We start from the raw sequence: 17,930 nt of genomic DNA, 5'->3' as shown, positions 1-17,930 counted from the left end.
TCATGGTCTTCAAAGGTAAATTGGCCCCCAGACACGGAGACCCTTGTGTGCCAAGCTGAGGCCAGAAAAAAGTGCTAAGGAAATGGGAAGCATAGTAAACACCACAAACCAGATGTTCCCAGCCTTGGAACAGAGAAGAGCTGTTTGAGATCAAAGTCCCAGGGACCAATAACAAGGCTTCTCTGTGCCGTGGGCACAGTTCAAAACTTCTGCTCTCTTTGTGTCCAACCCTCTAAAGGTTTGGATTCTATGCTATAAACAGTCTTGATTTATCACTAAATAAGTTTCTATACACTGCAGAAAGCAGAATTCTCTAATAAAAATGTACATTTATGAAGAGACACATTAAAAAGCATCCCTTGGACCTCCCTTTGACCATCCACCAGCTCTGGGGGTTCTGAGGGGAGGGTTTCTGGGGACCTGTAACTGCTTCCAGAGGGGATGGGGTGTGGCTAGAAGCCGTGCCCAGAAGCCGTGCCCTTCCCTGGGGTGTTTCCAATAGAAAGGGAGCACGTCGCTGGCTTCTACCCAGCCTCCTCTCTCGGATGGAAATACCGAGCAGTGGTAGCTGTTGGCCCTCCGGTAAGCAAGCTGGGCTTGGCAAAACGAGAAGCATCCTCCCAGTGTGTGAATATTTGTCTGGATGTGTCTAAATCCTCCAGCTCACCCCCTTCCAGAAGGGTTTTGCTGCTCCCCATTTAAGCTAAGGGGGGGGGAGGATTTGCATTTAACAATCTTCTCTGTGGACTACACTGACCTAACCCTATTTTCTAATTCTCATTGACCAAAATGTTATTTTTCTTTGTCACAATTGGAGAGAGGGTCATTAGACTGTGGATGGAGAAGGCAGAAGCGCCATAAGCCTTAATAAGGCTTCTTGCCACCCCAGTGACTTTCCCAGTGTGTTTTTGTGTCTGTGCACTGGACTGGGCAACTCTGAGATGCTGGCATTTTATGAAAGGCACTGAGCACTTAACTATGTCTCAGTCAATGAGAGCTGTGATCCTGACAATAGTGTCCTTCCCTGTTCTCTTGGATACGTTCAGGTAAGAGATGGGGGACCCAGATGAGAAAAAAAAATTAAAAAGAGGCAATAATTTCGGGGGCAGCTGGATAGCACAGTGGATACAGCACGGGCCCTCAAGTCAGGAGGACCCAAGTTCAAATGTGACCTAAGACCTAACACATCCTAGCTGTGTAACCCTGGGCAAGTCACTTAACCCCAATTGTGGAGGGAAGGAGGGAGGGAGGAAAGTTGGCAAGATTGTTGGGAAGGGGGGAAAGGAAAATCAGTGAAAAATTTTATGAAAGTGATGAACAAATTTGGAGGTTTCATTGAAACAATTCAAAATAGCCCTAACATTTATAGAGTTCATTCATTCACTGTCTAATAAGTGTCTATCACGTGCAAAGTAATGTGCTAAATACTTTAGGAGACAGAAGGACAACTAAGCCTTCGAGGGTCGTACAGTATGGCCTTATATTCTGAATATTTCTCAGCTCCTTTCCAACTAAAAACAAAATTGGAATATGTTTTCCTATGACATGAGTCAAAAATTGCAAAGCTTGCTTGGACCCAGCCCTTTGTACCTTGGAAGCTTTAGGCAGCATCCAGATTCAAAGTTTTCATTCCTATCTATGGGGGGGGGTGTAAGATTTGTGGGGAAGCAGGCTAAGAACAAGGACAATGACCTCCTAGGGAACAGGGAGGAGAATGGGGGAGCAGGGACTGATGGTAGGTTATCAGACAACAAACATTAATTTATTAAGCATTTACTAGCTGTTAAACACTAGAGATACAAAAAAAAAAAGAAAAAGCCAAAATACAATCCCTGCCCTCACAAAGCTAACCAGCTAATGGGAGAGACTACATGGGGAAAAACACACACATGCATATGTGTGTATGTGTCTAGTTATCTATACCTATACCCATATGTTCACACATATATGTATTATACGTGTGTGTACATGTAAGTGGAAGATGGCCTCCAAAGCTTCAGAGACAGGCAGGGGAGGAGGCAGGGAAGAATGGAAGACACAGGTCCACAAAAGGGGGGATTTCTGCTTGAAGGAGCCAATCCAGGAGGCAGAAGGAGAGACAGCAATTCCAGGGATGGGAAATAGCCATCACAAAAGCAAGAGCAATAGCTCTCCTTTGAGTCTTCCAAAGATTGTTCGCAACCATCTTCTGAAATAGGTAGGACCCCCATTCCCAAATGTGAAATTGGGCTCAGAGTCAAAGGACCTTTTCTCCCCTTCATCTCCATTAAGAGATGAAGGAAGCTAAGCTAATTGGGTTCTTCATCAGAGCAGCTGACCTCGGGGGTCCTTGGGGCTCCAACATTGAGCCACTCTGGGAGAGGAGATGGTGAGGGCCGAGCTGGGAGCCCAGGACAGGACGTATAAGGCTCAATGACAGATACTTTGGGTCGCTGATAAGAACGGGGGGAAAAATTTCTCAGAAAGTTAAGATGCTGCTTCTTTCTATTCTTAGAGAAAGCCATTACCTGTGGTCACCCTTGCAGGAGAACGCAATGTTCCTGCCTTCTAAAATGGATTTCAGCTCCTTGATGGAAGATTTTGAACATGAGTCACTGGAAGGGGAAAAAGAAAAGATGAGCATCTGCACTTCCTGCTTTGTACCCACTTTCCAGATAAACTCAGTTTCCCTGGGAGCGGCTGCCTTTAAAGATGTCCCAACGACACCTCACGGATGCGTCGTAGGATGGTGGCGAGCAGAGCTGTTGTGAGTGCCCGGTTACCTTGACTGCGCACTGAGGTTGTGTATCACCCAGACCTTCATCAAGTGGACTCTCTTTGGATTCAGATGGTGAACCTCCACGCTCCCGAAAATGCTGAGACAGGGGACACAGAGCAGAGGCAACGTTCAATAACGACCCGAGGCGCGTGCTCTCCCTGGCTCCTGGAGATGATTGTCCACTGAGCACAGGGGACCACCAAGCGCCCATTTGGGACAAAGGCGTGCTTTCCACACTGCAAGGCGGCAGCCGGCCGGCCATATATGTGTCCTGGCTCTGCCCCACAAGGCCCCCACTGAAGTCACTAAAGGGAGTGGCAAGCTACACGGGGGGACCCATCTCTAGCCATCAGCAGATGTCCTCCCAGAAGCCCGAGGGGATGTCACGAGTTAGGGCGTCTCATTATACACTGGCACAATCCACTTTGAATGGGCTTTTCCCAAGTCCTTTAGGTAAGCCAGATATATCATAAAGGAATATATGCACCTTGAAGTGAGTATATACATACACATATACACACAAATGTACATACGAGTTATATAGGAACATATAAGTATATATATACATATATATACATATATATATATATATTCACACAAACACATAGTGTTATATGTGCACATTTAATTGGGTAATATATGTGGACATATAAATGGGCATATATATATGCACAAAAGTGTTTTATATATATATGTGAAAAGTGTGTTAGACGAAGGCACGGAGAATGGTGTTAGTCACAGATGAGGAGGTTAGATAGATATATGACCGGATAAGGGGGTTAGATAATCACAGATGAGGGTGTTGTATAGTCAGAGATGGGTGTATTAGATAGATATGCCTGGATAAGGGTGTCAGATACTCACAGAAGAGGGTGTTAGATATATGCCCGGATAACCGTGTTAGATATAGAGGAGGGTGTCAGCTTCTTCAGTAGGAACCATTTTTTGATTGTGTCTAAGTGCTAGCGCTTTCCTCAAACTCTCCTTTTAATGTATTTGTATGGATTTGGGGGACAGTATTTGATCTTGTTGTCTCCCCCTGTTAGTGTGTCAGATGCCTGCCAGTGGGGATTGTTTCCAGCATTATAGTTGTGTCCCCGGCCTTAGGGTACCTGGAAGCTGCTTGTCCTTTGACTGAAGCAATTTAAATGAAATAGCTCTTTAGGAAAAGCAGTGTGTATTGAGGTACAGGAAGTTTAAATTTTTTTTGGCCCAGATCGTCAAGGACACAGAAAAGGCTGAACAATAAACTTTCCTGGACTTAGTGATGCAGAAGGTAACTCTCCCACACGGTCAGTCAATCTCCCTCTCTCTTTCAATTTCTCTCTATCTCTCTCCTTCTCTGAGAGGGAGGGAGAGGTGGAGAGAGGGAGGTAGATGGAAAGAGATGACTAGTATATATAAGACCCCCCCACCCCCCTCTCCCAACACACACTCAAGCACTCAAATACCATACATTTTCACTCACTCTCTCTCATCCACTTACTCACATAGAGACACACATTCACACACACACCCCCTGACAACAAGCCGTACCTGCTGTTTCCAAAGGGCTGGCTGATTGACCCATTGAGCATCACATGGACCACGCCACAGGCTGCTTCTGCAAACTGAAAACACGGCCCCAGCCTTGAGTGTGAGGGGCTACAGGTTCCCGGGTTCTCTGAACAGTGAGATCAGAGGACAGGAGGGGAAGCTGAACGCTGCTTGGGGTGGGGGGGATTGAAGGAAGGACCAGCTGTATTGTATTTCAGGCTGTCTGGGGCTGCTGAGGGACCACAGAGGGGAAGAGGATGGAGACCAGCAGCCCGACTTTGGGAGATTTAACCAGCTGGTCCCTGCCAGCACCCACTGAATTCAACACAGCAGATGGGACGGGGCCGGGTCTGGCCCCAGGCCCTGCCTTTGGGACCCAGCTGGTTAAACATGGGAGATGGGATGGGGACAGGTCTGGCCCCAGCCCCAGCCTCTGAGGGTATGTTCACAAGCATTTGTTCTCTGACCCCCAGGGCTCACGTTCACCAGGCTGGCAGTGACGATAGCCGGGCCCAACCTGGCGCTGCCCTCTGAAGGAGAATGGCCAAGGGGGATTCTGTTCCCCCCCCCCCAGAGAAGTATTGGGAAAAGTAACCTTTATTCTGGCCCAAATTCTGTAAAGGAAAGATGGTGATTCCTTTAGCAAATGAACAATCGCAAATGGGCTTTTCCTTCTAATTTGGTCAGAGAGCAATAGTTTCCATTTTGCTGGATTCTGGTGAAGTTTTGAAAAGCAGAATTTAAAGACAATATAATATAGCACAAAAACAACTGGAGGGGAGATGAGGGAGAAAATGGAGGAGAAGGGGAGAGAAAAGTAAAAGGGGGGGGTGGAAGGACAAGTGTTGGATGGCCCTTCTTATACTTAGCAGTCACATGACCTTGACCAAGTAGCATGCTTTCTCCTGACTTACCCATGTCTGAACTAGGGAACTTGGACTGGGAGGTTTCTGGCTCTTCTAAATCTAACTCCTTACCCACTTTTTGTCTTCTCTCACTTAGGTTCTACTCTCCTGGATATAGCTTATAATGACCAAATGAGGGGAAAGTTCCAACCCCGGAGAACCCAGGACAATTTAAACTGATACCAACATTGCCAACCACTTTCTACTCCTGTCCTAATGGGTCGGTATGTATTGTCTGAATCTAAAGTTGACGTTTAACTCCATTTAAGCTCCAGAGTGGGGTCTCTGGGTGGTACCATAGTGCTTGGAGTGTTGAGCCTGAAGCCAGCAAGACCCACCCAGCTGGGTGAACCAGGGCAAGTCACTAAATCTGTCTGCCTCAGTTTCCTCATTTATATAACTAAGGGGAGGAGGAAATGGCAAACTCCTCTAGTATCTTTGCCAAGAAAATCCCAAATGGGGCCCAGACAACTCAACACAAGTTCACCCTAAATGAAACTCATCTTCCCCCATCTTCACTGTGGCATCTCCCCCTATCCCCGTATTCAACCACACAAACATTTTGACTTAAAATGAGTCTTTGCTTTCCCGGTGGAGAATGGGCAGAATCCCAGAATGTGTGATGCACTAATAATGCCTTAGACTGAAAAGCAGAAGAAATAACAGCTGAGATTGGAAACAAGTTGTCCGACCAATGCAGACTGCACTTTCCTTCTCTGTAAGATGAAGAGTTGGATTATGTGGCTTTCCTTCCAGCTCTTACATTTTATGGATTATGTGGATATATACAATGTACGTAATTAACTCAACAATTACAACACTGGGTTAGGCAATTCCACAGCTTGCGATATCTCCGAGTTAAGGGTAGTACAAGAATTACCCCGATTTTATAGATAAGAAAAATGAGGCTCTTCAACTTGCAGATGGCCACATGTCTAATGAGCAGCATTGGTCATCTTGCTCTGTATTCCATGAAACAGAAGGGATGTGGACTAGAGCTGACAAATCCCACCCTTTCCAGAAAGCCATGATACCCTGGAGCAGGGGTCCTGTTCACGGTCCCTCAGACTGTTGGAGGGCTGGACTATAGTACAAACAAAAACTTTGTTTTGTGGGCCTTTAAATAAAGAAACTTCATAGCCCTGGGTGAGGGGGATAATCATCTTTAGCTGCAGCATCTGGCCTGGAGTTTTTAGTTATCTTTTCCCCAAAAGACCTCACTTTTCTTTGATATGTCCTGAGTCTCATGCATTTATCATGTCCTATTTGCCATCTGCAAGCCTATAGTTGAATGGATGCATTTCATATTCAAAAATAATAATTTATACTATAGTTATTTATTTTTTTTTTGCTGAGACACTTGGTGTTAAGTGAGTTGCCCAGAGTCACACAGCAAGGAAGTCTTAAGCATCCGAGACCAGATTTGAGCTCAGATCCTGCTGACTTCAGGGCTGATGCTCCATCCATTATAGTTGTTCTGGAAGGTAAAACCCACCCAATTCAGCTATAGACTTATAGAAGTCAATCATTTCCCTGCCTTCACCCCATCACCTAACATAATGCTTCATTAAGGACATCCGATTTCATTAGTGTGCTCACTTCCTCACCCAGAGCAGATCAGGAAACTTATGAATGAAGCTTTATTAAAATAGTTCTAAAAGACTACTGTGGCCAAAAATGTGGTCCCCCTGAGGCCAGCCCTGGGATGGGCCTGTCTGAGCAGAAGTAAGCTGATTCTTGGATGACAGATACACAGTCCACCCCTTGGCCTGGTCCCAAAGCCTCTCCAGTTGCCAGGACTTGCCACATTCTTGTTTTGCTGGCAGAGCTTTTGAGAACTTGGGGTCACCATCACACCATGACAAAGCATCAGAGCAAGTCTTTGGAGAAAGACATCCCTGCCCAAAGTAGGGAGCTGAATAAACTGAACTTTTAGTTACTGTTATCATCATTCAGATGGTATTTTATCTTCATTATTTCATTTGATACCAATAACCCTGCGAATTAGGCACTCATGGGGAAACTGAGGCTTGAAAACAAAAGGCTGCAATGTTCCTTGTCACATATCCAGTGGGCATTAGAGAAAGGATTTAAACACAAGCCTCTCTTGACTCCAAGCCCAGACCCTTTTCTACTGGAGGTTTGTCTTTCACAATGAGGCACGTAATTGAATAAGGGTCTGGATTAAGGTAAAATGGGGTTTTGTACTTTTCTCTAGATCTGGTAAAAATCCTAGTAAGATGGAGTACAGAGCAGCCCCATGGCCTTCTGGACAGCTTGACTATTGCCTTCCAAGTCTACAAGGGTAGCGATTCATAATGTTTGTGATAGACCAGGTTTTGTTTTTTGTTTGTTTTTTCATGTTAGCCCAGTGGCCAGGAAAAATAGTTGTAGATTGGGCAACATATACAACAAGGCTGGGAAGATCTAAAGAGATAATTGAATTGCTGCTCATGAATTGCTTCTGTTTATTTTGGTCTGTGTCAGGAAACTGCAAATGAAAGCAGGCTGTTCTGTCCTTTCATCAGAAAAGGTAAGGAGTCCATTCCACATAAATCAAACTTTGCCCCAGTGTCTATAGGACCCGCAGACCTAGCCCAAATAACAGGTATAAAAATAGAAACTTTCCCCTAACAATCACAAAGGTTAGTCAAGAGAGCTGGCAAAATGAAGTGATAGATTTGGATCTGGCTTTGAGCAAATTCAAAGGGAATTTGGTGATACCCTAGAGACTGTATGGTATCTTTATACAGTATGCACATAGACATTATGCATATTTGTCTTTATCCTCTAGGAGAAGGTGACAAGGTCAAAGGAACAAATTTCTATTTTCCAGTTCATCAAAAATAATAAATGGGGAAACGAAATATAAAGGAATAAAGGATAGAGGGAAATGCTCCCGTGTATCAGAAAGCTGAAAGGCAGAAAAATGTGCTACAGATAAGGAAGGAAAGAAGAAAGCCCTTTTAACTAATTTGGAGCTAAGAGTCCATAAAGAGAGAACTACACTGCCCTAGGAGAAAGCAGTCTTTAGTGCTACAAGAAATGTGATGTGCATGCACCCGGTAAGAGGTAGTCCAGAAATTGATTACAGGAAGTAGAAGTCAATAGTAGTTAGTGACACCTTGCTAAGAATTCTAGTGGCATTTGTTGGGGAAAAAATTATATCATCAAAGGGATTCTGTAAAGAACTATGTAGTCATGAGACAAAAAACCCATCTCTGAACAATTCAGAGGCACAGGTGATGTTTGTAGCACTATTCCTATAGGAAGAAAGGAAGGCAGAAATGGGAAACGAAAAGCTCTCTAAGAAAGATTTTTACCATATTTAACAAATATTGGATTATTTGCTATCTTGGGGGGCAGGGGGAGATTGAAACACTAGGTTTTGCTTGGGTTAATCTTGAAAAAATCATCCATGCATATCTTTTGAAAATAAAAAAGTATATGAGAATTTTTGGAGAATGGAATAAAATATGGGAATGATGGCTCCTTGTTCAAAGGAAAAGTACATCCAAGGGTGAGGAAAAGCATATTTACATGAATTCTTATTAGTATGATCTGATGAGAAAGGATATTATCTGCCTGATATCATAGGCAATTCAATAATATTGAATTTTCTTGAGAAAATCCTAGAATAGATCCTTAAGACTCTTAGTGAATGAACATATAGGATGGGGGCATCTAGGTGGTACGGTGGATAAAGCATCAACCCTGAGTTCAAATATGCCCTCAGACACTTAACACTTTCTAGCTGTGTGACCCTGGACAAGTCACTTAACCCCCCAATTGACTCAGGGGAAAAAAAAGAAAGAAAGAAAAGGATGGGATGATTACACAGAACCAGAAATAGTTCCATTCCATTTACAGAAAGTTTAAATACATTTAAGAAAAGCATATTCAAATTGCCATTATTCTCATGAAAAAGATGGTGAAAGGACAGAAAATAAATTCTTGCAAATTAAAGAAAATTTTAATTTTTAAAAGAAAAACATGGAAAGAAGATGACTAAGCAATACACTAGTTTATAGTTTATATAGATTTTGAATAGTTCTGATCAGAGAATAGTTGTTAAAGTTCAATGTCAGTTTGGAAGATTTTCCTCTGGAGTATGCCTAACATCCTATTGGCCTTTGGTTGTAATTTTTTATTATAGCTTTTTATTTACAAAACATATGTATGGGTAATTTTTCAACATTGACTCTTGCAAAAATTTCTGTTCCAACGTTTTCCCTCCTTACCTTCACCCCTTCCCCTAGACGGCAAGTAGTCCCATACATGTTAAATATGTTAAAGTTAAATACAATATATGTATACATATTTATACAGTTGTCTTGCTACACAAGAAAAAATGGATTTAGAAAGCAGGGAAGAAAAACAAAAATGCAAGCACACAGTAACAGGAGTGGAAATGCTATGTTGTGATCCACACTCATTTCCCAGTGTTCTTTTGCGGGTATAGGTGGTTCTGTTCATTACTGATCAATTGGAACTGATTTGGATCCTCTTATTATTGAAGAGAGCCACATCCATCAGATTGATCCTCATATAGTATTGTTGTTGAAGTGATCTCCTGGCTCTGCTCATTTCACTCAGCATCAGTTCATGTAAGTCTCTCCAGGCCTTTCTGAAATCATCCTGTTGGTCATTTCTTACAGAACAATAACATTCATATACCATAATATACACAGCCATTTTCCAACTGGTGGGCATCCATTCAATTTCCAGTTTCTGGCCACTATAAGAAGGGCTGCCATAAACATTTTTGCACATACAGGTCCCTTTCCCTTCTTTAATATCTGTTTGGGATATAATCCCAGTAGTAATAATACTGCTGGATCAAAGGATATGCACAGTTTAGCAACTTTTTGAGTATAGTTCCAAATTGCTCTCCAGAACGGTTAGATTCATTCACAACTCCACCAACATTCAACATAATTATCTTTTCCTGTCATCTAAGCCAATCTGAGAGATGTGTAGTGATATCTCAGAGTTGTCTTAATTTGCATTTCTCTCATCAGTAGTGATTTGGAGCACCTTTTCATATGGGTAGAAATAGTTTCATCATCTGAAAATTGTCTATTCATATTCTTTGACTATTTATCAATTGGAGAATGGCTTGATTTCTTATAAATTAGAGTCAATTCTCTATATATTTTGGAAATGAGACCTTTATCAGAACCTTTAACTGTAAAGATGTTTTCCCAGTTTATTGCTTCCCTTCTAATCTTGTCTGCATTAGTTTTGTTTGTACAAAAGCTTTTTAAACTTCATATAATCAAAACTTTTCTATTTTGTGATCAATAATGATCTCTAGTTTTTCTTTGGCCACAAATTCCTTCCTCCTCCACAGGTCTCAGAGGTAAACTATTCTATTTTCTTCTAATTTATTTATAATCTCATTCTTAATGCCTTGATCATGAACCCATTTTGATCTTATCTTGGTGTATACAGTGTTAAGTGTGGGTCAATGCCTCGTTTCTGCCACACTAATTTCCAATTTTCCCAGCAGTTTTTGTCAAGTAGTGCATTCTTATCCCAAAAGCTAGGGAATGTGTTGTTATAATTTTAATAAAATCATACATCAAATTGAAAGATGATACAAAACTGGGAAGGAAAACTAACTGAAGTAGTGTCAGAATAAAAAAAAATCACAAAATGTAGATGAGACTATGCTGAACCAAATAAGATGAAATTTAATAGGGATGAAAAGAATCAGCTTCACAAGTCCAGAGTATATGGCATTATTTTAAAAGGATCAGAGATTTTAGCACGATGAAGAGTTGTCATGAGTCAGCTCCTAAAAGCTAATGCATTAGGCATTAAGAGTCATGACTTCCAGGAACAAGGAGTGATAGCCCACAGTAACATGCCTTGGTCAAACCAGACACAAATGCTTTGTCCAGTTCTGGCTTCTGCAACTTAAGGGACTATTGTTAAGTTGAGAGAAACCCAGAGGAAGGCAGCCAGGAAAGTAAAGGGCACACACTTCAGGTCTTACAAGCTTGGGTTAAATGAACTAAAGAGGTTTGGTATGCTTGCCGTATGTGAAAAGTATGATGCTGTTTGCTCCCCCCACCCCAGAGAGAGAGGCATATAACCAGGAACAATTAGTAGAAGTTGGAAAGGGAAAAACTCCTCACCAATTTATAAATGCAACAAGCTGTTTTGGGTGCCCCTTCACTGGAGGTCTTTGAAGCAGAGACTGGGTCACTATTTGTCAGAGAGCAGCGAGTACATCATTTAATGAATAGTAGGAAAGTACGAAGAGTCAATATTGAAGAAGGGAATGAACAATAAAGCTGCTGCCATCAAATTTTTACATACAAAGTCTAGGGCAAGTCAAGTCAATAAATGCATTTATTAAATACCTACTGCATGCCAGGCACCGTGCTAAATGCTAGGGACATAAAGGCAAAAATGATCTGTGCCTTCAGGGAGCTCATGATCAACTAAGGAGAAAATGGGTGAGCTAGAGCAAACTAAATTCATGGAGGCAATTTGAACTAATAGTTTGAAATATAACTTTGGAAAGAGAACCTTATTCAAAAAAGAACAGACATCTCATTACCAAAAACTAAACACCAATATAATGGTTCTTTTTTAAATTTTATTTTTGTTTGATTTTTCTAGGCTAGGTCTCCCTATCTCTCCTAGGCTAGAAGGTGCTCAGCATAGTAATAGCACACTTGGTCTGCATTGTATCTGATTGGTTTAATCTACTGCTGCTCAGAAATCCTGAGCTCAAGAGTTCCACCAGCCTTATCCCCCACCTCAGGAGCTGTCACAGAGTTTGTGTTGGAGAAGACAGGAAATCTGGATATAGTCTGATACACATTCTAGATTTGGTGAGAACAGTGTTGAAAAGAAACAATAGTCGATTAGGGGTGAGGGGCATAGAAAGCTCTTAAAAGTGGTATTCTGAAGACAGAAAAGGGGGAGGTGACTAAAGAAATTGATATAGCACCACAGGGAATGGATTGCCCAGCTCATTTTAAAATGTGCACCTAAAACAATCCTCAGGAGTAAAATCATATCTTACAAACATACACTGACAGAACAGAAAGAGAATTAGTGAACTACATATTCATGTAAAAATAAACAAACCTAAAATAAAATTAGTTGAGGAATACATAAATTGGAAACCAAAAAACCTCACTGAAATAAAACTAAAAGTTAGAACTTTGAAATAAAATTAGCAAATCTTAGCTAATGTGATTGAAAATTAAGAGAATAGTAAGTCAAATCAAAGCATATTTACTTCTTACTGTTTTGTTAACAAAACTAAGACTACAAAGTAGAGTGACTTTAAAATATATATATATAAATAAAACATTCAAGTTGTCAGAAGACCAGATAAAGATCTTAAATATAGCCCAATCTCAGAAAAGGAAATAGAACTAGCTCTAAAGGAACTATCAAAGTGGGGAAAAAACCACCTCCTGGTATTATAGATTCACAGGACAATTCTATCATACTTTTAAAGAACAATTAATATATAAATTATTCTCAAAAATTTAGAGATTTAAGTATCTGTCATACTCCTATGAGACAAATGCAGTCCTGGTAACAAAACCAAGACATAGAAAGAAAGATATAGGCCAGTATCATAAATGAATGTTGATTCAAAAAGTTTAAACAAAATCCTATTCAACAGATTAGAGTAATTCATCCAAGAAGTTGCTTATTATGACTGTTAGATTTAAATCAGGCATACAAGGATGGTTCAGTGTTAAGAAAACAACACAATGAATTACATTAAAAACTAAAACATCCAAAGTCACAAGATTATTTCAACAGAGGCAGAAAAACTCTGATGAAGTACAACACTCATTTATGCTAAAAACCTAAAAAAATTAGGCAGAGAAATCTTTTTATTAATATCATTTAAAAAAAGTTTATCTGTGGGGAAGCTAGGTGGTGCAATGGATAGAGCACTAACCCTGAAGTCAGGAAGACCTGAGATCAAATCTAGTCTCGGACACTTAATACTTCCTAGCTGTGTGACCATGGGCAAGTCACTTAATCCCAGCTGCCTCGGGGGAAAAAAAATTATCTCAAAGCAAACATCAGATGTAGTAGTAATATGTTAGAACCTTTTTCAACAAATAAGAGAAGAAAACAATGAAGTCCACCTCCCCCCCCCCAGTTATTTTATATAATTCTGGAAATACTAGCAACAATAATGAAATGAGAAAGAAATAAAAGGCATAATAAAAATAAGTAGAGAAGAGCTAAAACTATCTCTATTTAATGATATGGTATCATACTTGGAAAATCCCAGGAAATTTATCAGCAAAATTACAGATGACAAAATAAACCCTCAAAAATAGACTGCATATCTTGAATTATGCCCCAAAAGTTATCAACTGTGCCTATGCTTTGATGCAGCAGTGTTACTACTGGGCTTATACCCCAAGGAGATACTAAAGAAGGGAAAGGGACCTGTATGTGCCAAAATGTTTGTGGCAGCCCTGTTTGTAGTGGCTACAAACTGGAAACTGAATGGCTACCCATCAGTTGGGTAAATTGTGGTATGTGAATGCTCTGGAATATTATTGTTCTGTAAGAAATGACCAGCAGGATGACAGAGAGGCTTGGAAAGACTTACATGAACTGATGCTCAGTGAAATGAGCAGAACCAGGAGATCATCATATACCTCAACAACGATGCTGTATGAGGATGTATTCTGATAGAATTGAATATCTTAGACAAAGAGAAGATCTCATTCAGTTCCAACTGATCAATGATGGACAGAGAAAGAACACTGGGAAATGAACGTAAACTGTTTGCACTTTTGTTTTTCTTCTCAGGTTATTTCTACCTACTGAATCCAATTCTTCCTGTGCAACAAGAGAACTGTTCGATTCTACACACATATATTGCATCTATAACATGTATAAGACTGCCTGCCATCTAGGGGAAGGGGTGGAGAAAGGGAAGGGAAAAATCGGAACAGAAGTGAGTACAAGGGATAATGTTGTAAAAAAAATTACCCATGTTCTGTCAATAAAAAGTTATAATAATAAAATCCAAGAAGCAATAAGAGGAAGGAAAATCCCATTCTAAATAACTATAAAAAGCCCAAAGTATCTAGAGAACAACCCACCAAAACACATGAGCTTGCATAAGCTCATGTACAAAATACTTCTCAATGATAAAAAGAACATTTTAAATACCTGAAAGAACATTTAGTGTTCACCAGTGGGCCATGCTAATATGACAAAGATGAAAATATTGCCATAGTTTATTTATTTTCATTTTTAATGACCAAAATCACCAAAGGGATACTTTATAGACCTTGATAATATCAAAATTCATTCGGTAAAATGATGTGCTTAGAAAATGGAAGCAAAAGAATTAAATTGAGGGTGAAGGTGAAAAGAGAGTATACTGTACTTCCCAGCAGGAATAGCACCAGGAATTCAAATTCCCAGAATGAGTTGAGGCGGGAAAAGGATGAAAGAAATAATACAAGCAAGCAAAAGGTAGATGAGATGATTGCAATGGATGATAGTGACAAAACTGAGCTACCCTTTTGCTTTGCTTTTCTCTTCTAAGGAGAATGATCTTTGGACTAGGAAGGATAGACTAAAATGGTTATGGGTGATTAGGGTGTTAGATGGGCACAATAATTCACTAACATAATTGATATATGCCACTGGTGAGTGGTCTTTTGAAAAAAACAATTTGCAGAGCATAGCACACCACAAATTTAAGCTCTCCCACTAATTACCTATGTGATTTGGACTAATTGATCACTTAATTTCTCTGGACCTCCATCGATAAGGTCCCTTCTGGTACTAAATCTATGCTCCTCACAGTTGCAATTATGTAATACTTTCTAAGATATAAAGAGGTAATCTCATAGTGACTTTGCAAGGTAGGTTAGACAAATAGGATTGGCTCCATTTCACAGATGGGGAGACTGGGGCTCTGAAGGGATTTGGCCAGAATTGTTTGTTAGCATCCGAGTCAGGACTCAAAAAAAAAAAGTCCAAGGCTCTTTGTAATACCTTCTAAAGCTATGATTCATACAAAGTACTTACAATTCTGGAAGCCATCTTCCAATATATTGAGTTGGGGTTGTTGGCACACTCACGCCAATGTGGGCAAGACTGATAGTTCATTTCTGAAAGAGATTTTATACAGAATTATGGAGGTTGCAAAATCTGTTTCATAACACAGTAAAGACAGAAAAAATTTACAAACCATATTTCTGCTAAGTGGATGGAAGGCTAGATTTGGCATCTAAAGACCTGTGTCAAGATCTCCACAATAGTTACTAGTCCATATGTTGAACCATTTTGAATCTGTTTCCTCTCATTAGAAAGTGAAGACAGTTGGGGAACAAGGTAGTACATGGTTAGAGTACTCCACTTGGAGCCACGAAGCCCCAAGTTCAAATCTGGTCTCAGACCCTTATTAGCTATGTGGCCTTGGACAAAATACTTACCCATTTGCCTCAATTGCTCCTCTGTAAAATAAACTGGAGAAGAGAATGGCTAACCACGCCATTATCTCTGCCAGGAAAATCTAAAAGGATTCCCAGAGAGTTGGACATGACTGAAAAATGGCTAAAAAACAAAGATAACATAGTATCTATTGAACACAGTCAATGTTGAAAATCTATGGAAATGTGAATTACTCTTGTTCTTTTTTTCAATAATATCTTCAATAATATCAGGCAAAGATACTGAATGTGTAGGGGGAGAGATTTAGTGTTGGGATATCTCAGTTTGAATCCCACTTTTGTTTCTTGCTAGCTGAAGCCTTGAGCCAATTATCCTTCCCCTGTCACATGAGGAAAATGAACAAAATAATGTCTAAGGTGGCTAGCTCATGCTCCTAGGAGCTATAAAAACTTCTTTGATAGAAGTTGAAATATAAACCTTAAATGAAAAAATTTAGGGATGTGCTATACCAGCAGATATATCACTCTCTACTCTTACAAATTCCAACAACTTTCTTATTTGTACTTAATTCAGACTGGAAGCTAGATAATTCTCTTTGAAAGATGAAGTTAAATTATTTTAAAAATCAACTGAAATATGGAAGTAGATGATTATATCTTTTAACATAAAAAGCAGCTAATTTCTCAGCTAGTGAAATAAGCAATTACACTATTTAATCAAAATATTTCATTTTATTTCCCTAACACCAAAAAAAAAAAAAAACTGAGTTTGTTACCAGATAATTGCAATTCAGTGAACTTTTAATCAACCATTGAACATTTCTCATTAAAAAGTTTGGAAATGTTTTCCACTTCTCAATTTTGTTAACTGGATTTATTGTCGCTATAAATCATCTCCACCCACTTTAGTTATTTTCTAATTTGCCCGTTTTTATTAAGAACGGCATTAGCTGTGGTACATGGAAAAATGAAGGAGGCATCTGGATAATTAAAACACAGAAATAAATGGGAATTTCTCAGATTAGCTGTATATGGGGTCATGAAGTCAGGTTTGAATCATGAAAAAGGAAAAAGTCACCTCTGGCTCCTCCTTTAACAAAAAAAATCTCACCTTTTTGGGTTTTGCATTTTCTCTTCCATATAGAATGTCATCCCTCCCCACTCCCCACACTTTCCTAAGTGAGGAAGCTCCAATTCCCAAACTCCAGCATTGAGCATCTTTTTTAAGCTTTCATTTGAGACAACTAGGTGATGCAGTGGAGAGAGCACCAGTAATGAAACCAGGAGGACCCGAGTTCAAATCTAGAGTCAAATAATTGACATTAGCTGTGTGATCCCGAGCAAGTTACTTAATCCTTATTGCCTTACAAAAATAACAAAAAGCTTTCATTTAACAAATGATAAACTGAAGTTCATTCATAAAAACACATCAAAATTCAATAATTGACCATGTAAAAGTGGAAAAAATCCTTAGAGCTAGAAGGGATCTTGGGGACGATTGATAATACCCTCTCTTTTTATAGATGAGGAAACTGAGTCACAGTTTAAATATCTTGCTGAGGATCATGATGGTTAGTCAGTCTCTATCACTTCCCCCCCCAACCTACTCCAAAATAAAAGAGGAAAATATAAAAGACAAGGGAGGCAACACAATGTTGCAGAATCTGAGAGATCTGGTAATAATTTAATGTTTTGGGATACAGTATCTCACTGTAACACAAAGAGGTTGAGCTAAATGATCTCTTCCATCTCTAAGACAAGATGATTCTGCATTATGGGAAGAGATCAAAACAAAATGTTCAAAAAACCTTCTAAAAATTTTAAGTCCTAATTTTCTTAGAGGCAGTCTTCTAAAAATCAGAATATAGAAGAAAAATGTCTAGAGTAGGAAAGCATTCATCAGTTAAAGGAGCCCCAGGTGATTGAGAGTCAGGTTGGCAATGTGAGAAAATGAATTTTAAGGAAAACATATCTTGAGAATGATGAAAACTAAATTTTTATAAGATCACAGGGAGCTGAGCAAATACACTAGATGCCACTTAAAGACCTCAGATTCAAAACAATTGTGTGACAGGGGATTGAACACTGGATTCATGATCATAAGACCTGATTTTGAGTCTTGGCTCTAACACTGACAGAGGAATCAACAAGAAGTTGTTTTCTCCAAATTCTCCGAATCTCAATTTCCTCATTTGCAAGATGGGTTAATAATACTTAGATTACTTTCCTCAAAACAACCCTATAGGCAAGTAACCTTGTAGGGCCACAGAACGTATCAATATTTCCAGAGATGGGCTCATATAAGATCAGAACCTG

At 39.8% G+C, this 17,930-nt stretch overlaps 1 protein-coding gene across 1 annotated transcript in view; it reads right to left on the bottom strand.

The window, feature by feature from the left end:
• Positions 1-17,930, bottom strand: part of CD38 (CD38 molecule) — an 80,534-nt gene that overhangs the window by 7,618 nt on the left and 54,986 nt on the right. Inside the window, exons 4-7 of the mRNA XM_031943474.1 lie at positions 15,250-15,332; positions 4,295-4,368; positions 2,763-2,855; positions 2,508-2,594 (exon numbers count right to left, since the gene is read on the bottom strand). Coding sequence (XP_031799334.1) covers positions 2,508-2,594; positions 2,763-2,855; positions 4,295-4,368; positions 15,250-15,332 — 337 coding nt within the window. The remainder of the gene's footprint in view (positions 1-2,507; positions 2,595-2,762; positions 2,856-4,294; positions 4,369-15,249; positions 15,333-17,930) is intronic.

This window comes from Sarcophilus harrisii, chromosome 6, assembly GCF_902635505.1.
Source record: "Sarcophilus harrisii chromosome 6, mSarHar1.11, whole genome shotgun sequence".
Classification (NCBI taxonomy): Eukaryota; Metazoa; Chordata; class Mammalia; order Dasyuromorphia; family Dasyuridae; genus Sarcophilus; species Sarcophilus harrisii.
Note: the sequence above shows the minus strand (reverse complement) of the source record. Positions and strands in the feature narration are given on the sequence as shown.